The 24,612-nt window shown below is 38.9% G+C and overlaps 1 protein-coding gene across 1 annotated transcript in view; it reads left to right on the forward strand.

Moving 5' to 3' along the window:
* The window catches only part of ZCCHC24 (zinc finger CCHC-type containing 24), a 106,423-nt gene that overhangs the window by 11,081 nt on the left and 70,730 nt on the right, over positions 1-24,612 (forward strand). Inside the window, exon 2 of the mRNA XM_041475471.1 lies at positions 5,665-5,865. Within this exon, the coding sequence (XP_041331405.1) occupies positions 5,665-5,865 (201 nt within the window). The remainder of the gene's footprint in view (positions 1-5,664; positions 5,866-24,612) is intronic.

The following is a 24,612-nucleotide window of genomic DNA, read 5'->3' on the forward strand; positions in this document are numbered from 1 at the left end:
TTAATACAACTAAATTTATTACAGTATTTTCATTTAATCCCTCTGTTTTCAGAAGGCTTTGGGGTTGGCCATAAACATGATAATCTTAAAGGTCTTTTCCAATCTAAACAATTCCATGATTCTCTTCTGTGATTCTGCATTGGATGTTTTCTTTGGGGACAAAAACAGGGAACTGTTTTAATCACTTACGAAGAGCTGAAGCACAGAGAAGTCAGAGATTTGAAGTGCTCTTCTCCAAACATGGTTATTTTCTGGTGCAACTGTTGTGCTTTCACACCTATTGCATGGCCCCATGCATAAAGCCCACATCAGAAGCAAGCCTTAGGGCACTAGGAAATAAGACAGCTATAGGCCCTCGGGTTAAGTTTTGTATATTACACATACAAGCCACTGAATTACTGTTTGAGTAGCTCAGGTTTCCCTCTCCTCCAACATGAAAGTAGCAACTGAGGGCAATGACTTGTCTGTCCTACTGTTTTATCCATGACACAGCACAGGGACCACTCAGTTCTTATCTTTGTGAAAATCCAAGCTGATAACTTTAGCACCTTTTGATATTTCAGTGCAGGGCTAATGAGTAGCATGGCTAGTCTGGTTACTGTCATACAGGCTGGAAAATATTTACAATTTACAACAGATGAAAACTTTACTTTTCCCATACTGATGACAGGGCAATCCAACTCCTTTTTCCTACAGACTTCAAACAGCCATGGCGTCTGTTGACTTAAACTTAACTCTATCCATTAAGACTGCTGTATTTGTGTTTGCTTCATTAGGTCAGCAGCAAAAATAAGTCACCAAAAATTCTTTGCTCTTTGTTTTTCAATTATAGCCTATTTCATGTTGTGGAAGCATTGATGACTGGACTAGATTGTAGGACCATTGAAGTGCTACAAGACCTCATTTCAGTACGTGCAGTTACTACAAATGTAGAGAGAACCATAAGCACAAATCACACTAACTTCTAGAGCAGACAGATGCACTGACTAGATACAGCCCCCATCAACCAGCACAAGTCATTCTAGCCTTATATAATGGTGGATAGGTTCATCTTTATCTTCACTGCCTTAAGGGTCCAGCAACACAAACTGAACTTGGGGCAGAAACTGGTTTTTCCAGAGATACCTCTACTTTTCCAGTCCGTGCCTAATAAGATACCATTCCCACATGAACAAGTTGGCATTGCTGATTAATACCAGCTGGTCTGGTAGATGCTCAGACATAAATGTCATAATTGAGAGGCTGTTGTGCTCTCTGTGCTTTCTAGTCCCTTTTAAAAACATACTTTTATAGGTAAAGCAGTAGCTATACATACCAAAGGGAAATTTGGAAAGTAAGATTTGCCTCTTATTTATCTTTCAATGTTTCATTGCATATTCACAACAGTTGTCTTTCTTCTCAACATTATACTATTGCTAAAAAAGAAACTGAAGAGATAAAGCCAGGGTTTCAGGGTTTCTTTTTCTACCTCTTCACGCATCAATCCCAAAAGATGTTTCTGAAAGGGAGGGACCCCACCAAGGGAATCAAGAGCTTTAGCAAATCATTCGTGTAACTAGGAATATCATAGAGGTGAATTAGATACTGGAACTCCTGAGTCACTCACTTACATTACCCAACTGGAAATCAGAGTGAGGAAACTATAGAAGACAATAGCTGCCTTTCACAAAGGACCGCACTGCAACCTTACCATTACGTGCCCTTTAACTGGAAACACTGAGCAAACAAATAACAAAGGGAACTTTGCTTCCTAACACCACCAACAGATACAGTTTAAAGATCTACCCAGCAGTGAGGTTACCTTTAGAAAATACAGTACAAGATTTTCAGTTTGGTTCATATTCAATTAAATCAACAAGTTACATAGGAAGGAAAAAACAAACAAATAGACAAACTTACATTATCAGCTTGAACCTCCCACCAAGGCTGTTTCTAAGTTTTACCATCAGATTCCCCATCCCCCCAGTATGGCAAGATAAGGAAATCCTGAATTCATTGCAGCTGGGCTGATGAGCCTTGTAATTAGGACATGCAGTGTGGTCTTTCAGGCGCCTTCAGAACACTAACCCTTTCAGTGCCAAATCCTTTTCGCCTGTTCAAGCTCAAAATAAGACTCTATTTGAGAGGTACTATTGTCTACCATTTAAAAAAATAGGTTGGCTTTGGTAGTGCTGCATTGTGAACACAGAGCAAGTCATTGCTTTTGGTGGAATTCATGAAAGGAGTAATCTCCTTGCCACCTCCCAGATGAGTACTAATACACTTGAGACCGGAGTGAGTCAGAATGCATTTGTTTCTTCATCCCTGTTTTCTGTCTGAGGCCATCAACACTCTCTCTGGCACTCTAATCACCCCCCTGGACATCCCCTTTTGGTGTGAAGCTAATTCAAATTTTTTATTCAAAACCCTTCTTTAAAATCCTCTTTGTAGCAGTGCAAATACTTAGTAAGAGCTGAATTGCCTGTTCTGCTCAATTGAGTGCCCCAGAAAGAGAAAAAAACAAACAAACCAAAACTGTTTTATGTATCACAGCAATATTCATTCACCCCTTGTCTTTTACAATGACAAAATGGAGTCAATCACCATTTCATCACATTTGTTACAAGCCCTAAGCTTTCACTATTTGATTCCAAGGGCCGGGATGAACTTTCCCATTATCACCCTTATTATATAACTTGGCTTTTGGGAATGGTTTATTTCCTCATCTCTTTCTGAAGAACTAGAGATTTCCAGAGCTAGAAACAGGATGTAGCACCATTTGTGCTGGTGCTCTTTATAGCAACTTTTAAGTGCCAGATTGATGTGTTTTTCACATTGACTTGGAGTCAAACAGATTTAAGGCCATTTTCCAGGTCAGATTGGCAGGAACTGCTGAATCGGTTCGCCTGACTATACCCAGAGGGATGGGCTGCATCTCGGGATCATCTAGGCATTTTCCAAAGGAATGCATTGTTCTTTGATGTACCAGTGTCATCAGCAATGTCCATCTTCTCCTTTACTGTCATGTTCTGGGATGTTATATTTGTTTCTTCCTTTTTTAACACCGGGCCTCAGATGTTTGTAGGGAAGTGTTTCACGGTGCAGTGTGTGGACTGAATGTTTTGCCGTGTCCAGCTGTGGCATGCATTGCACAAGTGCCCTGCCAGCTGAACCAGGTGGCCACTTTTAGAGCAGTGTGCCCCTCTTTGGCCACAGAACCCTTGGTGGCTGCTAAGGGTAGGATTTAATGTCAGTGCAGCCCATGGTCTGATGGGATCCTCGCCTCTGGCACAGCTTCTGGCTGCCACGGTTGAAACAAAAGTTTGTGAAGGTTTGCTGCCAAGGTGCCAAACTGCACCTTGTTTTTCAGTATTGAGCTGAAATCTGCCAGGAAGGGTTGGTGGAGGAGTGAATTGCATAATACCCAGCTGTGGTTTCAAATTGCTCCCTTTTAATGAGGGCAATAGCTCAGTGTAAAGGATGTGTAGGGGAAAAAACGGTCATCACTGCATGCCGTATGCCCAATTCAAAGCCCACTGTAGGCAGCTGATAGGTATGTTTTGGTTTGTTACTGAGTTGGCCCTGGGGGAAAAAATAGCAACCTCCTAATGGGCAGGAGTTATTCTGCATCCCCAGAAGATATTCCACATTTTGGCAATAGGTAAAGAATTTGCCACTTCATATGTTCTGTGTCCATGCTTTCACCCTTCTATAAAATCAGATAATAAGGAATTTGCAAATTTACTTTTTGGGTGTAATGCAGGTGAAGTACTTTAAGAATCTCTTGCAAGACGATCTCTTAAAAAGAAGGATTGTATATTTTTCCAAGAGTATATAAGAGAAAGTGGCTCCTAGGGAGACAAGAACTTCTTGAAGACCCTTAATTAACACTATTTTGGCATTCACAGCACTTCCCCTTCCTTTTCAAAATTTGATGCCAAGAATTTCTCATTCCAATAGCATCCAATAAATCCTAGAACTAAATTCCAGTGACCATTGGAGGTCTCTCTGGTTGCTTGATGGCTAAAGCAGCTAAACTCTTTTATTCGTTTTTGAAATACCTTTTCCTTTTAAAATCTGTGGCTTTAACCCCTGAAACAAAGTGGCTGATTCTCCTCTCGGCCCCACCAGCTTGCACAGCACAGAGCTATGCTACACAGGATGTTTTAGCCCTAGGGCATATGTGAAGTCCCAGGTGAGATCAGAATTCCACTCTGGGACCTCTTGAATTAATCCTGCTGCTGTGCACCAGCTTCAGCTTTGCAAGAGGAGTCAGTAGAGATCAGCATGTTGTGTTTGACTACAGTGCAAGTGGGTGAAGCAGATTACTAGGCTGAATTCTTCTGTACGTTGTACACCATCTGTGGAGAGATGGAATTCAGGGATAGTTGGGGCTCACCCAGGTATTTCTGCCTAGAGCTTTAATATTATTTTTTGGTATGCAGCTGTCTCCCAGAAAACACTCACTGTGCGGGCACCCTGAATGTTTGAGATCTCTGAAACTAATTTAATTTCAATTTCAGATTAATTTCACAAACTCTAAATCAATTTCAGTGGATTTCACAAACTCTAAATCAATTTCAGTGCATTTCAGTCTTCAAAATATATATTACATGTATAAACATATGAAAACACATATAAAGACCCCATTGAAATATTTGAATTCAGTAGAATTAAAGCATGGCATCACAGACCAGACCTCTTTTTACCTCACTTTCCTATAAGCCAGCAGTAATTCTCTGATGGCAGGAGAATTACATGAACATAGTATTGCAGACCTAAGGTGGAAACACCTTGTGAAATGTGTCCATCAGGTGAGAATGGAAAGGACACTCAATGGTTGGTCCTGTTTCTACAGTGATTCATTATTATGTTAATTTTTTAAAAAGAGTTTTAATTTTCTTTTTGAACTCCACTAAGGTTTCTTTTGGACCTTAAGCGGTTAGAGTGAATTAATCCTTGTTATCTCCATTAGGGAGAATACCTATTTAGGTGTTGATGGGTTTCCTGCTGTTCCAAGACTACTGAATAGCAAATTAGGAGCTACTGATTTTGATTTGCAGATTGAGAGAGTGAAGATCCTATTGAGGTGAAGTACAAAACCTAGGTATTTACTGTTTATCAGGAAATGTTTAAATCACAGCAGGTTCCCCCTTAGAAAATCCAAACCAGATGTAGCTCTCAATGCTTCTTGTTATTATTTGAACATGGGACTCTCTGTTGACTGTCTGATTAACCAGATTGGAAATTGGAAGATACTTTGCATTTTTCTTGGTGTTCTTTCCTTTCCCTGACTTGTGTAAGTAGTTTTGGACACAAAAGGGTTCTGTTTTGTGAGTTGTTCTTGCAGCTTTTTGCCTGCATAATCTAACTGTACTATGAATGCATTATGGCCAAACACAAGAAAGCAATCATTGCTTAGTGGAAAGGTTGCACTAAGAGAATCATAGCAAGCTCAAAGGTTTCCTCAACAGTGGGGTGACCAGCTGCATTGCACTGCCATTGTGAAGCCTCTTTATTAATAGCCTGTATATTGCTTCCCTCAAATGTGTAGCCATGTTCCTAAGAAAAAAAATAATCACTTTGTTTTTTCTGCTATTTTTATCTATCCCCTATTCAAATCTCTCTCAGAACAATCCTTAATACGTACTGTGTTGCATGTGACTTATTTGTTTTCTTTTGCAGGCCCTGAGCAGCAGTCTCTACAAGAGTGCATCACCTTATGGCTCTCTTAATAACATTGTGGATGGGTTAAGCTCCCTCACCGAGCATTTCTCTGACCTATCCCTTTCTTCAGAAGCCAGAAAACCCAGCAAGAGGCCACCTCCTAACTACCTGTGCCACCTCTGCTTTAACAAGGGACACTACATCAAAGACTGCCCCCAGGTAAGTAATATATAATATCCTGAAAAAATATGCATCAAGATTTTCTTCAGTCCTTGGTTTAGATACACAGAATTTGACTGAAATACTTTAGAGTGAGTAACACTGAAGAAGTATCTTGACAAAGTGCCATGCTAGCCGTGTGTTCTTTTAATCTATTCTTTATCATAGTGCTGATGGACAAAGTACACTGTTTCATTTGCCTTGTACGTATTACAGCAGACATTAATTTAGGCACACAGCTAAGTACATTCTGGTGACTTTAAAAATGGCTACTCTGTAATTTTCTATGGGGCAGCACTGTGTGTAGTCAGTTTGGCAAGGGCACTTAATATAACAAGTTACATATGCTGAAGGAGAGGAAATTGTTACATTCAGAGAGAACTTTGGATCAGTGTTGCCGTAACAAAGGCTCAAGGTATTTTGGGTGCAAAGTCTTTTTTTGTCCTACAGAAGAGGTTTGCTGTACTTCGCAAAATGTGATGGTCTTTGACTCCTAGGACTTTTCTGTAGTGGCAAAGCTGGCAATATTTATTTCCTTCAAAAAGGGATATAAACCAGTGTGCACTAAAAGCACTTACTAATCTATAATTTTTTTCCCCTGAAGCTCCCAAGCAGAGTGAACCAGGTTTCTTAATTTTCTGGTTTCAGCTGGATGCAGTTGTGTTGCTGGCTTAAACTTGCACAATTTCAACAACATCCTATGTAAAGTCCCAAGGAAATTAAAATGCTGCCAATACTCTAAAAACACAGATGTGGACATCACCATCATCCACTTCATTATGACTTTAACCTCCTAGCCTCTTATTGTGTGACTTTCAGCAGAATTAATCTGCATAAAAATTAACTACAGTTAATTTGCTGTTGAGGATGTCAGACATTTATAAACCAAAACACAGGCAGAAAAACATCTGCCAGCAGAGGAAGGAGAGCATGAAATGAAGTCTAAATCAGATGAGCTTTGAGTGTATTCCTCTTGCTGCTATGCATAGACTAACTTTATCACTTTCACTGTATGTCTTTCATTAATTCTAATGAAAGTTATGGAATTAAAGTATGTTTGCAGTCTTGGGTGTGGCACTTGAAAATATTTTTACTACTTATTTTGATCTAGGTTGAGTAATAATTTTCTTTAGGAAAAAACTATGAAATTTTCTTTGCTAGGAGATCAAAAGTACTCTGGTTTCTTTACTTAAGTGTTTAATCTACTTAATTTAGCATGTTGCAGAAGAATGTAAGGATAGAACCACGTAATAAAACACATTACTTAACAAGAGGATTGAAACTCCAACTACTAAATATGTGGCGGAGTGGGGGTCGATAGCTGTGCTTTGCCATGCTGTGTGAGAAACCAAATGAATGCAAAAGGTCTCTTGACAATCAGCATGTGCAAGCTGCAGCTCATACAGACCAAGTGAATGTGTCAGTGTTGGAGAAGTAATGCATTATTTATTTCTTAGCTATTTTTATGATTTGAGGCACTAGGGATTAAACATGTTAGTGAAAACTGAAGACACAAGAAATCCAGGAGATATGAACAATTAAGGATTGTGTAGGAACACTAATTCTCTTAAATTGCACATCCTGTATAATTTTTTTTTCAGACCTAATTTGTAAAGTCTTCAATTTCTCTCTGAACCAGGAAGTGGAAAGACTTCCTACTGGCATACTCTGTGACTATCGTGTGAGTTTGGGAGGAATGAATAAAGGAACACAGGAGAGGGAAACATCTGCTCGCTCACCACATGCAGTCTATGGTTACAGGCAGCCATATCACATAGCCCCTTTTGAAAACTGATCAGGTTTTACTTGGGAAGCATTTCAGTATTTTGCCTTTGCTACTGCTGGTGTGGAAAGCTGCTCCAGAACCTCAGCCCTCTCCTAACTAGAAATCTTCCAATTGCTAGGATGAGAGTAACTCATGGCCACTTTATAGTCATTTGTTCTCCTGCCAACATTGTCCTCCACTGAAATAGCTCTTATCCCTCCCTGGTGTTTATCTCAGGATGTATTAATAGACTGCAATCATATCCTCTCTCAGCATTCAATCACATCCTGTCTCAGCATTCATTCTGTAGGACTAACCAGGCCAGGTTTTCTGAGTTTCTTCACACAAAGTATACAGAGCCTCTATTCCCCTGGCCTTCTCAGTGCTTTTCATTCCTTGCTCATGCATGACTACATGTGGCATCCCAGAGCAGAGCTTGTCAGTGCCTTCTGCTCTGTGTGCATGTTTCTGTTTATGTTAGTTAAGGGACAGGTGATAGGAAATTGATTCTGTTTAACTGGAGATTTCTTCTAGCACAGGCAAGTGCTTTCTAGTTTAATCAGCAAGTGCTTTCTTGAGAAAAAGCGGAGTTAGGCATTCACAGAAACATACACACTTTCCTTATGTTACCTGAGTTTGAGGACAGTTCTAAAGAGGGATGACCCTGTGTACAACATTGTGCACAAGAAGGGAGCAGCACTGGCAGGATCAGGCTTTTGTCATAAAGTCTCCATTTGTTACCACTGCTTTTGACAAGAACTGATTTCTTAGTTTGAACATTGTATGCACTGCTTACTATCTTAGGTTTTGATGTTTAGTTTTGCTAGTGCTGTCACAAATAAAAGTTGTTTAGCAAATCCTACCAAAAAAAAGGGCTGTAGCTGTGTGTTTTTAAAGTACTAAAACCTGGACAGAGAAAAGAGATAAACTAATCTGATCTGGGCAAAATGCGTATCAGTAAATCATACAGTATTTTTCTTTTGTTTTTATGAAACTGCCTAATAAGAAACACATTTTGAAATGGAGTGTTCTATGAAGTTTTTTCTGTATAGCAAAGAAATTGTGTAACAACTTTAGGACTTAATATCCTCCCTTAATTCTGCCTGTTACTACCACTGAAAATATATGTCCTTTTTCTGTTGCTGTAAAAGTTGATGAAAATGCATGTATCAGCTCAGATTTATATCTTAAGTGATGATCATATTCCTTAAGGTTAAATAGTTATAAACAAAAACTGCTATCTTTAATTTTTAAGTACCTCTTGTATCTGCAATTTGTCTAATATTGTGTCCTCAACTATCTGAAAATTGAAATGGGATTTAGCAGACTTCTATTATTTTACCATGTAGTTTGTGTCATACATGGTGATAGAAAGTGTTCTTTTCTGTTTAGGAAACTACGAGAAATAAGAGCAGTGTTATGATTGCGATTCATCATTTCCAATTTGTCTACATTTGCAAAAAGCTGTTTGTTCAATAATTATGTCTATAAAAACCCAGCACTAATCTTTAGTATCATCTTTATAGCATATCTACATTTTTTTCCAAAACTAATCTGTGAGTTTCAGTGGCTTAGACAATAAAATTCTGCTCATACCTCTCTGATGTTCTTGCACATAAAGAATTCTCATTGACTTGAATGAAGTGAAAAATGCGTAGAGAATAAAGGTTAAAAGCAGTGTTCTTAATATAGCACTGCTCTTAAATTATCATTGACAGTGCCATAAAAAATAAACAAGATGTTTCTCTTTAAATAGGAAGGAAGGTAAGGAATGAGAGTGCTTTTCCTATCTGGTTTACAAGTGGTTGATTGCATGATATATGAATATATATATATATATATATATGTATGTATATAGATCTGTCAAAACTTGTATACTTATTTGTGTACCCAAAGGTACTGTACCTTTGCCTGGTATTCCCCCTACCAGGAAAAAACCCCAATGAGTTCTGGACCGGTAATGCTAAAGATATATGATTCTATATGGCATTTTTTGATATAGCAGGTGTAGAAGTTATTAGAAGATCTTTTAAAAAAAGTTACATTGTGTCTTTTCACCCATTTTCACTATATTCTTAAATCCTATAAAATATAAACAGTGAGTTCCTTTGTACCAAGTGTGGCCTATACAAAATGAATCTTGCTCCTTTGAATTGTTAGGAATGTTATTGACATGATTTCTCTTCCATGATGTCATCAACCTAAACTCAGACATATCATAGAAGTTTAATTTGTAAAAAGTATAGAATAACGGGGTATGGTGTCTATGTCTAAATACAGTCTAAGTAGACACTTGTAAATAAAGCACCTAGTTCACATTCTAAGATGTTGCTGAGTGAAAAAACCTTTGCCATTTTTTCAGAAATCTACTTAGGAAAGTAAATACACAAATCCTGGACCTCATTTTTTGCTTATGTCATTCCAGTTGTTAATTTACTAAGCAGCAACAGAAGCCCAGGCTTGGAGCTCCAGCAAAGCATCTCTGTATTCAGAATTTTCAAACTGCTCTACCTGGTGTTTCTGCCAAGCACCAGTTCCATCTACTGGTGTCTTTGCCCTAACTGTAATCAAATACTGTGCCAGTGCCAAGCTCATTGAAAAAACCTTTCTGACAATTCCTGTGAATTTCTGCGCAGGCAAGGAACCCTTAGTTCATGCTGATATGGTGGGGAAAGAAAATGGGCACATATCACTGTTCTGCAGTCAAATTCCCATGCACTGCCCCCGGTTTCTGGGAGACAGGGGAATGTTGCACAGTGTGTTTCCCAGTTTTCCGTTGTACTTACAGAGGAAAATGCCACGTACCTGCTCACAGGAGTACAGACACTGCTGCAGACATGTATGTAATGGGAAGCTGTTAGTCTCTGCACTGCCTGTTTAAACCTGTGGCTGAAATGCATGGCATGGTCCATATTAATGTGGCCAACAGCAGGAGTCTTTCCACTGCCAACAGGGATCTTTGAAGCAGATCCTGTAAAACTGAAGTGCCTTGAGAGCACAAATTCGAGTCAATAGGAGCAGTAGGTAATTGCTGTGGCTGCTTGAGTTTGCATAGATTTGCTTTTGTGGTTTCATGCAGGATGTGGAAGAAATAAGTGTCAGGCTGCCTTTAGTCCTTTCTTCTTGGTCCATAGCTTGGTCTGCCAGATCACGCTGCCCTGAAGCTGTCCCTGCCTGTGGTCAGATCCAGTGGATCTTGGGCACTGGGGCTGCCTCAGCAGACAGCTATTTGGCTGCAGGATTGGAGCAACTCTCATGCCTGAAACATTCATCTGATTTGACTTGTGCCTTATGGTTGTGCAAGGATCTCAAAGGTGCATAACATTTAAGGAATTCACAGCTGTGATTTCTCCAGGTACCAAAGGCTGACTAAGATGGCAATGAGGAACAAACTAGCATCTCTACAAAGTTGGAAAATATTTAACTTTTTGGTTTTTAGCTCCAAAATCTTAATTTTTTTTTAAAAAAAGCAAAACAAACACAAACTCCTTGGAATTTTATCTTCCCTTTAAAGTAAAGATGAGATTTCAAAGAGCTCTGGAGTTAAAGGAGATCACAGACCTTAGAAAAGCCTAACATTCACTCTGAAAATGTTTTTGACAGTTGCTACATTTTACATTTTGTAGTAGGTTTTTGGATATTGTGTGACAGCATCCAAATAAATGTGTCTTTTCTCTGTTGAACTGAGTAAAATACCATTATTGTTACTCAGTTACAGGATGAGGGGGTTAGTCTCCCCATTTTTGGAGGAATCTGATACCCTGTATGGGCTCAATTTTTCAGGTTCCACCATGGTTTTTGAACAGAGTATACTTGGTGGCATTTAATCTGGTGCTGTACAGGCCTCTCCTATTTATGCTCTTATTCTGTTGGCCTAGAGAGTTGCTGAAGTATCCCTGATATAAATAAAGCAGTATTTGAACCACCAAAATTAGCATTCTTCATGCAGAGGTAAAGATGAAAATATGGATCACGTAAGAAAAGAAAACAACAGCTAAACTTACATCTGGTAAGTTAGGGGTGTTAGTAAGATCAGTGCTGAGACAGAACCTGTTAGCCTGTATTACAAGAGGGGAAAGGTGTTAAATCTCTGCTATACGTAATTACTTTCAAATTTTATGTGTGGCACTCCAGAAAAAAGTCTGTATGTCTAGCCCCTTCATTCACTAGCTTTGAAATGCATTTAGGTATGCACATTTCTTCACCTATACATAGTTCTATAAGGAATTGTAGCTGCTAGATGTTCATTCTGCAAATACTTCTGCACATACGAAAATTCCACATTACAAGATATTGGATGAATGTGAGGCTCTGAAGAGTCCTCTTTATGCACAACATGCTGATTTCATTTATTCCAATTTTTTCATTGAGAACCTGCATTAAACTATTGTAGATAATTTGGTCTTGGCTTAGATTTTTTTTTTTTTTTTTTTGTCACATGGAGCCACTTTGACAACTTCATGATGTTAAATATACTACAAAATTTATTGCAGGCTGTTATTTTTTTTTCTCATATACTTGAACTTAGCTGTGCCAAATTTTCTCAGTATTTCTGAGATTAGCTGAATATATTTTTTCAGATAATTTCTACTTTTATTATGAAGACTTGCAGAAATCTTGTAACCAAAGTATAGTGGGCTATAAATTGGTCACATCCGTCTTACTGCTGAAAATGTAAGCTATTTAAGAGTCTGAAAGATCAAAAAATACCCATTGTGCACTCTTTTGGAAATTCTCAATAAGCTGTGCATGTCATGGTTTCAAACCATTTATCAGAGGCAAGTAACTCAGCTGTACCTGAGTAGAGGGGATCCCAAGAGCCCTGTTTTGAGAGCATGTTCCCAAAGTTCTTGTGTTAAAGCTGTGTCTAGAGTATGGGGCATTTATGTCCAATTATTTGATAAACTGTGTGCTTGAAAAGAAGATACTGAACCCTAACATACCAAAGTAAGAACAGTTGGATAGTGAAAAAGAAAACAGAAAATACCTAGTAAACTGTGTCTGTGCCCCTTTCCTGTCTAGCACACTACATGACATTACATTCCCAAAAGTCTGGAAGTCCAGCCAAACCCAAGCTCCTCCTTCAGGCCCATGACTAAGCTGTTATTGCTGTGCTTCAGTCTTTATATACTAATACGAGTTCAGATGGGTTTTTTCATCCCTCTGGGATGTCTGCAATGCAGACAGAGGTGATAAAGGCAAATACTCTAAGAGCAATGCTTGCTTGGTCTTTGCAGTAGCCTTGGAGTGCAGTCCCAGGTCCTGTGTGACAGTTACCAATGGGCTGTGTGACAGGATGGATCATCCACCACAGAATGGGATTGCATTTCATTGAGGTTTTCCAACTACTTTTTATTTGCCTTTGAATCTCATTTGCATATTCACTATCTAGATAATTTCAAGCCAACTGGTAACTAGCAACAAGATAGATATCAGGAAAAGAATACTGTTCAATTGCAAAACCATAAGGATACCCAGCATTTAAACTGAATAAGGTTTTAGCACTGATAAAGCCTCCTCTGGCTCCAGGTTGGGCACAGAAATTCAGGGTAAAGTGGAGAGGAGCAAAATCAGTTTGAGATCTCTGAAACATGACTTGTGTTGAAAGGCTGAAGAACCAGTGTTGTTTGTTCCCACAAAAAGTCATATTAAAAATTTGCAAATATGTAGAAAGCCTCAGATGAAGGACACAGTTTGTTTTCCACAGCCACAGCTGGTGAGTCCAGTAGTGGCCTTCAGCTAGGCTGCTCTAACTGTGAGGCCTTGAAGTAGAGTGCTCTTGATCACTGGAGGACTTTCAGAACAGTGTAGGTGAACATAAACCAAGATTTGCACTTGGTGATCCTGTCCAGGGAAAGGATCTTGTCCAGGGACAAGTGAGGAGAACATCCCAAAGCACCTCACAGCCTTGCGTTTCTGCTATTGCGTATCTGCATGCTAATATTACAATTCACTATCTTAAACGTGCATGATTTATATTTAAAATCCATGCACAATGAACCAGGTCCAAATCCTGTGCAAGTCACTGAGAGACTTTTATAAAACTCATTTTAAGTAGACTGAACATAGCTATCATGCTAAATTTGAACTCTGTTTACTAACAATTTAGAATTTGATTAGTTTGTAGTAAAAATCCTGATAAACCATAACTACGTATTTAGCTTTGAAATTAGTACTGAGAGCATTCCTTTTGAGGAGGAAAGTAACACTGGTTTCCAGCCCTCCACCAGCTGATTTATAGATAAGGTAAAGAGAGCTACCAGGTTAAATCACACTAGTTTATCAATTCCTCATTTGCACTGATAAGAGGTGAATAACGGAAAATTAAGTGAATAATTTTTTCTCACTTCATAAAAGTATTTTGTTTTAGTGTGAAATATAGGTTGTGGAATTTCCATTCATGCTTGGAAGTGTTCAAGATCTGATTGGACAAAATCCTAGTAAATCTGACCTGAACTCAGTGTTGGTCCTTCTTTGAGCAGGAGGTTGGACTTGGTGCCTTCCCAATGTCCCCATCAAATTTAATAATGGGGTTATTTGTGAAAATTAACTAAATTTTCATAAATCTGCAATAAATAATCCCTCTTCAAGAGTGTTTTCAAGATCTGTCTCCCAGCACTAATATCTACCATAATCCTTCCTCACTATGGTTTTCAATAAAAGCATAAAAGTAGAAGCAAACAGGCATTTATTGCAATATCGAATACATAAAAAGGCCTCCCCAAACTTACCACCTGTCAAAATGTCCCTGCACAAACACTTTCTGTAAAAAGGTAGCTTCATTTAATCTATATTTAAAAAATGAATCAAATAACTTTTTTTTCCAAAAGAATTTTCTCCAGGAAAATATGTTTCAACAAGTTGTTCAGCTGAAAAACCAAAAGTTGAAGCAAAACCTGAAGTGGAAGCTTTACACTTTGCAATGGCTTGAATTTGTTTTGCAAGAATTTGTTTGGAAATGTTTCAAAAGCCTAATTTACCCAAAATGAAAATTTATTTCTTTGTGTTTCTGGTTTGAAATTCCAAAAATTTTTACGTCTGCCAAATGCCTAAATAGTTCAACTCCCTTTCTCGGTTTTAACAGAACCTTGTTTCCCTGTTTCTCAAAAATGAAAGTATGTTTTCTGATAAACTACATGCCCAATTAGAGGAGGCCTTCAAGGTCTGAGCAGAGACTGGGATGGTGTCATGGAAATGGGAAATGCTCTGGCTGTTGAGGAGAAAGTGACTGTCAGGGATGTCAGCTGCTGTTTCTCTCCCTCCCTTTTCCTTTGAAGTTCCTGTCCAGGGGAGGAAGCTGGCAAACAGCAAAAGCAGTGAACAAGAGCAAATGGCTGAAGGCAGATCAGCAGTTTCTGCTGGCAAGAGTCAGCAGTGCAGCTCAGCCCCTCCTTGCTTTCCTGGTTGTCCCAGGACAGTCAGTAGATTGTGAGGGCACAAATCCAACCCAGGGGCCCCCTCTCATTTTCCTGCTGTCAGCATGTACCACGCAGTCCTGCCGTCCCTCCCATTGTATCACTTCCCTCAAGAAATTAAGATACTGAATGGAAGTTCATCCCTATTCCATTTCCCTGCTATAGCACAAATACTGGTGGTATTCTACTCTATCTGGCTTATATCAATAAACATAGAAGGAGCCTTACATATTTGGATATGTCTCTTTCCATAGCTATAAAAAGGTCTACTAGGAGATGTGAGCAGAGTTTCTCAGATAACTGTTCTCCTCTGTGCCTGGTAGGACTGTAGATATCCTTCAGACTGCCTAAGAGAGAGAGAGAGAGAGAGATAGAAGCAGGAGAGGCATCACTGCATGGATCAGGAACACAGGACTCTGCTCTGCTGATACAGGGAATGTCAGCTTCATAGACATGAGGCTTGGGGTAAACTTAGTATAGACTTCTTTCCTTAACATTTTATATTTTATACTATAACTTATCAGTCATGTTTCTGATAGAACATTGTTATTTGAAGAGGCGTTTTGCAGGTTTGTAGAAGCTTTTTTTTAAGACAAAAAAAAAAAAAAGAGAAAAAAGGTTTTAAGACTTTTTTTCCAAATGTCCTTCATTTGGCAGGAAAGCTAAAATGTTTGTATAGTAATTGGAGAAAACAATGAATAAGCCTTTTATTTCAGAGCCTGGTCAGTGCCAAATTATTAGCTAAAGCAATAAAGCCTATATACAGGCACTTAAATTGAAACATTTGGGAATTTTAGCAGCAACAGCAGACATTTTGGAAATGACATAATGTTGATAACTAGTTTATCCAGACTTCTGCCTGATTTTCCACAAGAAACTTGCTACTCTTTGTTTCTAACTCTGGCTGTGTAGAAATGTGCATAGGAGTACAGCAGCACCTTCTGAGATCTTCTGTATTATTGAACCCTGTAAATAATATTTTTTTTTCTTTTCATTTTGGAGAGCAATAACACATTTCAGCTGGTTTTCAACACAGTCTCAAGGTATAATCTTGGAAACGAGTTCAGAGTAACCCTGAACATTTCCCAGGCTCAAAGGTTTCACATACAAAATACTGGTTTCAAGTCAATTTCTAATTTTAAACCACATTGCAGGTGTGCAACTATAGTTAAAACTCTGCAACAGCCCAGGCAAATGAATACTTGCAGCTGAGCCAGGCTGCCCACAGCACCTGGCAGCCAGGAACACCCAGCCCAGGTGCACACTCTGCCCTCCCAAACACTGCCCTGTCAGTCTTACAGTGTAAGGAATGAAGACCCTGGGAAGGCTTCATGAGAGCAGAGACAGCTTCTGAGATGATTTTATATAGAAGTCATGTTTCTCTTATTCCTGATTACAGAGCTGAAAAAATTAGAAGAGCAAAAAGTGGGGAAGAGAAAGGCTTCTTCCAAATAAATGGCAAACAAGAAGGCTTTCCTAGAAGATCAAAGAGGAGTCATCATTTAATAGAAAGGTGGCTTTGATTTAAATAGTTTTAAAAAACAAAATGTAGTATTAGTCATTCCAGACCTGTATTTTGTATTTCCTCTTTTTTCTATTTCTTCTACAGCAAGTTGGAGCTCTGCTAATTAAAACAGACTTATGTAAACTCTAGCTAAGGAGATTCAATAGATTAGAATATAAAGACAAACCTCACTGCCGCCTTCATAAGTTTTCTCCAAAATCATGAAAAAAGTCCTCCTGTTATATCACCTGTCCCAAGGCCAGATTATCTGTACATTTTATGTGAGGACAAACCAGCTCCAAAATGATTGCAGTGGTTTTTGTACTCCACTTACTACTGGTCAAAGTGTTTGCACAAAACATGAGAAAGAGGAAAATCAAATCAAGCCCATGAATTGTCCAGTTTCCTCAAAAAGAATTACTTGTATAAATAAAGCTCTTCATCCCTATCCTGAGGTGGGTGATGGGCAATACATATTTACCTGCATATCACCTGCCACAGGAAAGTATCCTTCTCAGGAAAGGTGGTATCCATATTTCCTGATGAGCACAGAGTGCTGTTACACAAATGAAACTAACCATACTGTGGTTTTACAGCATGCTAGTCATTTTTGCACTAGTGACTCAAAACTTCTATCAATTACTTAGCTCATGTCAGTATATTACACAGTTGTATCCTGTGTGATATCATGTGGTCCTCAAATGTGTAGGTGAAGCCCTCCAGAGGGGATAGACCTGTCTCAATGTTATATGGAGTTTTCTTGAGGTGGCTTGCAGTGGAGTATCAAAGCCTGACTTGCATGTTTTTCTCCAGCTTTTTTTTCTTTCAGCTTTTCTCCAGTATCTATAATCACACTGCCCTCTCAGCTTTTTACCGTTTTGTAATTTTGCTAGATTCTTTATCCTAGACTCATCTGATCTTCTAAAACATGACCAAAAGCTTCTTGTCAATCCCCCTTTCCCTGTGTGACCCAGACACAAATGATGCTTAGAGTCTCCTCATTTTCTTCATGCCCATAGAAGACAGGGCTGTCTGACTAGATAGCTTGGCACTCGAGGCCTGGGAGCCAGATGTCCTGCACTGGGAGGGAGAAGAAGGATAAAGTAGGTTATAAAGGTGGATATTTTATGCCAGCAGCTATCAGCCTTAGCAAATATGATGAGCTCTTTCAGTCATCCAGGAGCTGTTGGCATAGCACCATGTACAGCACTGACAGAGTTACTGCATCTATTGCTATTTCTGCTGTTCTGCAGTGAAAGCTATGCTTATTAATAACAGCCTGACTTTTCAGCCACTGCTAACACTCCTGTTAAACTTTAAAAAAAGTCCTCTCTCTTGCTGCTGTTGTTTACAGAAGTCTCCTAAGCAGCAAGTCCTAACTGTAATTTTATGGTTGGTTTGTGATAAATTATTTCCTTTCATACTCTATTGCATTTATTTAAATAGAAGGTAGGAGACACTACAAAACTAAAAATTAGTGGTATTAACTTGAAACTACTGGAAAGTTTTGGTTGGAGTATTTTTAGATACTGACATATATAAGTAAATAATACAATGGTCTCCTCTATAGGTGCTTGAGGTAGAATATATCCAGTATCAGTGGGTACAGCTAATATGGCTGTAGTGCTTGTGCTGAGCTCACAATGTGACTCATGTTTTGTTTGTTTGCAAAGTTGGAGAAGAGAAGGGGCACTTTTTTTCAACATTAACGTAATTTTAACTCTCATCTGCTTTCTTCTGAGCTCCCATTCCTGATTCAGCACGCATGAGTCTGCTAATGAAATCCAGATGTCAGACGAAAAAACAATAAGCTCTCCCACCCTTCTGGTGGATCAGGTTTCTCAGAGAATGGAAAAAAAAGAATCAGGAAAGATTCCTAGAATGTCTGAAACTTTAGATTTCAGTCTGTGTTCAGAGAGCAGAGGGCAGCAGGGGGATGGTTTGAAGGTAAAATTGATAGCAAGTCAAGATTCTTGGTGCAAACTTGAGAAGAAATTTAGTGATTATGTTATCAGTTACTCTGAGCCCTAAACAGATCTAGTACATTCCAAAGTCAGTGCTACTACTGAAGAATTACTGAATAGTGAAATAATTCATTAATAACAAATAATTAAAGTGGTGTCTTCTGTGCTTCCAATAACAGTAGGATGCATCAGGGTTTGTTTTGACTCCGAGAGACATCTATCCCTAAGCACACGTGAGGCATTGCAAGCTTTCCTCATTTCAGCTATATTTGACTTGAGCCAAGTCACAAAGTGCTTTGCTGCAAGAAGTTTCCTTTGTGACTAAAAGCAGAGTGGTCGACAGCAGTGGCCTCCTCTCAGTGGCTACACCTCTCCCAGATCTGTCTGACCATGGTGCTTGCAGACCTGGGCACATTCTGCCTCTGCTGCAGGCCACTGGCCAGGCTACTTCTGATGCAAAAGTCCTGTAACCCTACTTGTTGAAATGTAATCTGTAGATTTAGGACTTTAAAATGCCACAGCTTCACATCTTTCAGTATTGCACTCTTTTCTGTGGAACACTGTGATTAAACCTGTTATGATAGAGGTAAATCTTGCAGTTGTCAAATGGCACAGTTACTCACGGATGCTACTCAGTAGTAGTTTAGTATCTGCACAACCTCCAGAGCTCTCTGCTGTCAGACTGAACAGAGCTGTTGAAATTTGTGCCTCCTACAAAGGGAACTGCTCTGTAACTACAAGCCCTTCAAAGTACTCATTCACTACTATATATTTGGCCCAGGTTATCGAGCTGCTCATTATTCATGAGCTGCTCTTATCTGAACTGTGGTCACAATGGTCATAACTTGTGATGATGGATGGTTAAGAGCTGGTTCTAGTGTGCAGACTTTGCATTAGAGCCTGTGTTGTTTTAACCAGTTCCTCTGGCAGTTGTACACAGGGATTCAGCAGGATGACTGTGCACAGAAACCACAGTGGGGACCAGTGGCAGAGTCTCTGCTCTTGAGGGGGGCTGGCCAAATGATCCTTTCATGAAGGATACAATCCACCTCAGTGCAATCCCTTGGACCTTGCCATTCTTTTACATGAGGAAGAGCAGTATCTTATGAAAGCATCACTGTTCATAAACATTCCTTATCACATCTTTTCTTTCTGCCTCATAGTCATCTCTGTTACAAGCCCCTGATACATTTGATGTCTGATAAGCGCCAAAAGCAGAAGCTATAGAGATAAGAGCCAGGGAAGTGAGAGAAGTGAGAAGACAGCTGTTGCCTGAAGACTACCAGCTGTTGAAAAACAATCAGAGGGCACTATAGAGCATCACCCTAAGGTAACTTAAATAAAGACTTTAGCTCTGATCTCTGTCTGTGCAAAAAGCCTACTTGTTTCAGTAGGAACTGAATAGAGATGGAACTTTGGATGGTCAGCCTTCAGAAATAGGCTGTTGTCTCACTCCAGCAGAATTATTGGAGCACATACAGAAGGTCTGACCCTGCTGACCCCACGTTCTGCATCATGTCATACCTTCTCTTTATCTCACCTCCATTCTTGAGATTCTTTCCCAATCAATTAGTCTCCTTATCCAGCTGCTAAAGGTAAATCCCTCATTTATTTTCCAGAGTATCTAAGATCAATATTTTGACCCATTCAGCCCTCTTTCCAAGGCGCCTTCCACTGGTGTGAGAGAATTAAGGCTGAAGAATGGATATTTAGCACACCAAAACAGATGGGGAATGGAAGGCACAGCTCTCGTATTCCTTGTATACAGTTCCCAGAAACACAAGCTTTATCTAGCTTTTCCAAACTCAACCTTTTTTCATTATTTTCTCTTTTAATCTCCAGTGGCTGTCATGTCATTCATCACTGCCATTTTATTAACCACTCTAGAAAAGATGTTGTTTATCTGCTTAGCATATCTTGCAAGTTAAGATACAGTGGTTTCTTCTCTGGATATTTTAACATACCTTGAGTGGTTATGTTACAGCAAGAAACACAGCCAAAGTGCAGTGAGCATAACTAGTTAAATGTATAGATTCAGATCTGTGAAAAAGCAATTTAAAGTTCTTGAAAAAACCCAATTACATTTTAGTAGGATTCCATGTCAGACTTAGCTAGCAGTTGAATAACCAGCAGTAGATATTCACTGCCTTCTTGTGAAGTTGATTTATTCCATACTGATATTTTAAAAAAAGAATCCTGATTCCTTCTTACTTAAGGTAGAGATAAATAACTGAATTTGGACACTGTAAAAGGTACCAAACTGTACATGTCCATAAGACAGATCATCTATCAGCTAATTTTTCTTTTAAGCCCTCTCTGACTCCTTGATTTACTGTTGGAGAAAATTATGTGTACTGATCAGATAAACATCCAACAGAACACAGAACTGGAAGAACTGGTGTTCCACCACGTATAATCTGAGCCTTTCCTGCTAATGTAGTGTCACTTCATACAGGTAGAACTAAATATCTAGCCTGTAGAACAAAATACTCTAGTTTCATTTCATTTGTGATCAATTTGTGGAAAAGGAATCTGGTTTTAGTTGGATCTGAGCAGTCTGGTACTGTTTTAACCTACAGTTGGGTTACCAGTATTCTGATATTCAGGTTTTTTCACTTAACTATGGCTGGTTACTAAATTTTTGTGATACTGTTCTTTACAACAAAAATAGCATCTTTAGTTTTCCAGAAGTATGGGACCAGGAAGCATGTTTGCTCAAATTTTTGTAAAAAGTGAAGACAGCTGAAAACAATTCACTAAAGATCCGTAGGTATTTAAAGAAGAAATTGTCATGCACTCAGTCCTCTTAAAAATCTAGTCTAATGTACATTCATATATAAATCAAGAAATGAGGTGCTCAGCACATCCGTATTAAACTTCTAAAGCTGAAAACCCCCTGGTGTTTGCAAACCTCCCCACACTTTTCATACTGAATACCACTTTTATTCTCCCTGTTACTCTTCAAAACACAGGTGCCTTTCAGGAAACCTTCCACATGACTCCAGAATATTAAATCACAAAAACAACAAACCTGCTGAGGCTGGCAGGGGTCTGAGGAGATCAGCTAATCTGACCCCCTGCCCAATACTCAGGTGTAGAGTATCTCCAAGGATAAGGGCACCATAACCCCCTTGGACATCCTGTGTCAGTGCTTAGTCACCCTCACCCTAAAACAGCTCTTATATTTAAAAGGAATTTCTGGTATTTCAATTTGTGCCCATTGCCTTTTGGATCAGATCTCCTCTGCTGCTGGATACCAGTGAAAAGTGTCTAACTCTGTCTTCTTTAATCTCCCCATGCTACATATCAGCTACACAACACAAAATCTGGGGAGCCTTTTCAATTGAATATTAGTCATGTTGAACAGGTTTGAACTGTGAGGGAAGATGGGGTGGCCACCTTTTTGCCATCTGAGATGCAAAGTCTAACAAGGTGGATGCTAAAATATGTGATTCGTAGGCTGCTAGAAGTCACTTGGACCTAAACTCTGGCTGTGTTTAAGACAGTTGCACTTTCCATGCCACAGTGCACTGTCACGGAGAGAATTAGGGTTGCATGCATTGCAACATGCAGTTTCCACTTCTGGAAGTGGCTTCTTCAGAGCTACCATCCTACCAGTCCCATAAAATAGAGACTAAGAGGTATAGTCGTGACAGATCATCATGTCTATGAAAAGCAGCTTTTTGTCCCTCAGATACGCTCTGGGGAAAAACCAGTCAAGTCAATGAATTGAGAGACTTTTGCCCATCTAAGTAGTTGACATGAAAAATTCTCTTGAGGCAGGCACTGCATTTCAGATGCTGGGGGCAATGAATCTCTGAATGCATTGGATTAACACATGCAGAAACAATGATATAGAGTACACATTTTGACTGCCTCAAATACCATTTTCTCTGTTCCAATTTAATGAGAGAATGGAAAGAAAGAGAAATGAAAGCAGAACTCCATTTAAAATCAGAATATCTGCAGTGGCTTTAGTATTTTCATCAACTTCTTGACAGAGAATATTCTTTGCACTGCAGATTTTGAGTTGCAGTGAGACAGTTTGCTGTTAGTTCTCCATTTTAAACATAACTACAGGACCAGGTTTTTCAAGACCTTCACTCTTTCTTCTCCATCTTTCCTGGGTTTTACCTCACCACCTCTCCTGAACTTGCAGCAGTGTTTTGTGTGTTAGGCTTTAAAAGTCAAGGCAGGCAAGCCCAACATGGTCAGCCCTCAAAGACAAATGAGCATGATTCTGTTCAAGTCTGTTAGGATGCATCTGTTTGTAATATTGGATTATCTGGTCCACAGTATCAAACAGGAAAAGCCAGAAAATGCTGTTAGCTGAGAGTTTCAGTTGGCATGGCACTCTGACTTGATATAGCTGGCGTGTTCATGTGATGGAAAGAGCTCAAAAATCACAATGATTATGCCAATCTTGAGTTGTCAGGAGGGACAAGGCAACTTCCATGAGAAATTACTGTACCTTTTACTTTTCCATGCCTTTCCTTACAAACCAAATAGTTCTCCTTTTGTCCAGTGGCACTCCCTAGCAAGATATCTGCTTCTTTCTTATCCAAGGCTGGTGATACAAGTTTTGAATACCTGCATCTCAGCTGACTCCAAGACCCTTGGCTCAGATGTGGGGCAGTGCTGCGGAGCTGGCCTGTGGCAGATGCACGCTCCGTTCCCAGCATTTTATTACCCACTTAGATCCTTGGAAGTAGTAAACTTTCTGCTTGTTTTTGCACAGCTGACCTAATTGCTCAGAGAACTAAAAAGCCTACTACTAGAGTAGGCTTTTCTTTTTCTTTGTAATGACTAGCCTTGTCAAAAAACAACCAAAAAAAAAAAAAAAACCACAAAAAAACACCAAAAAAAAAAAAAACTCCAGTGCTGTAGTGCACAAGATCATCTGTGATGAAAAAAAAGGTTACTTTTTTTCATCGTGTCATACTGGAAACTCAAGTTTAGCTGATTCTGAATAATTCTCCTGAGAAGAAACCTCAATTTATGGTATCAAGTTGTAGCACTTCAGTTTTACATTTGCCTATGGTAAAACATGGTCCTGTACCACTTATGCAGTGATTGAGATCACTGTATCAGTTAGATGATCTCTTCATTATTTACCACATCACAGGCACTCTGCAGACTTCATTATTCCTTACTACCTATGTTCCTCTTTCTGGCTACACCTTCATGGAATAATATCAAAGTGAAACAAATGACAGGTTTGCTTTGGCATCCACATATTAAGAATAATGAATTTTTATTTTCAGATTCAACTCACTCCTAAACTGCTTTTGATACTGAAAAACACTTGTTGCAACCAATTCAACTATGGGGCTGATTCAGGGAATGGTAAATTTGTGACACTGAATTACTAAGTCATCACTATGAGTAAGAGTCAATGCTGTTCTAATTTTTTTTTCTATTTTTTTTAAATATAAAAAAATTCTGAGTGTTTGGCTTTGACCCTATCTATATAATTGTTTGTATTGGTGTAATTATAATTCTACTTATTGTCCTCTGCCCTATAGGAATATTGTGTAATTACAAGCAGTTAATATAACATCTTAGATGTTTATCTATAAAGAGTAATAGATAAAAATCCTAGAAAACCTCTGCAAAAAAGGTTTTGGAACAACAGCACTTCAACGTTATATTTGCTGAAAAATTACAAATATTTTGTGTGCCGATGAAAATCACAAATAAAAAAAAAAACAGTTGAAACAGCCTATTTTCTGTTTATCAAACTGATAGAAGCTTAGAAATAAACTCAAATATTATTTTCTGCACTTTTTTTTGTTCATATAATTTTGAAGAAAAGTTATCTAACTGGCTTTCATGATTGCCCAATGATGTTTGAATTTGTGATGCTAGTCATTTTGCTATTCTGGTTCAGAAGTTTCTCTGAAATATTTTCTCTCCCTCTACACTTCCAATCACACTTTATGGGCTTGCTCTAAGGCCAGTGACTAATTTTTAAAGGCCTACAAATCAATCCTGAACACCTTCTACATGCATAAATATACATCATCACTCAAACTAATGGTTCCTAAATGCCAGCATAAGTTGTAATATTGAGTAATATTGTAATATTGTAATATTGAG

Source organism: Pyrgilauda ruficollis, unplaced genomic scaffold, assembly GCF_017590135.1.
Source record: "Pyrgilauda ruficollis isolate IOZ18807 unplaced genomic scaffold, ASM1759013v1 scaffold11, whole genome shotgun sequence".
NCBI classification, from domain to species: Eukaryota; Metazoa; Chordata; class Aves; order Passeriformes; family Passeridae; genus Pyrgilauda; species Pyrgilauda ruficollis.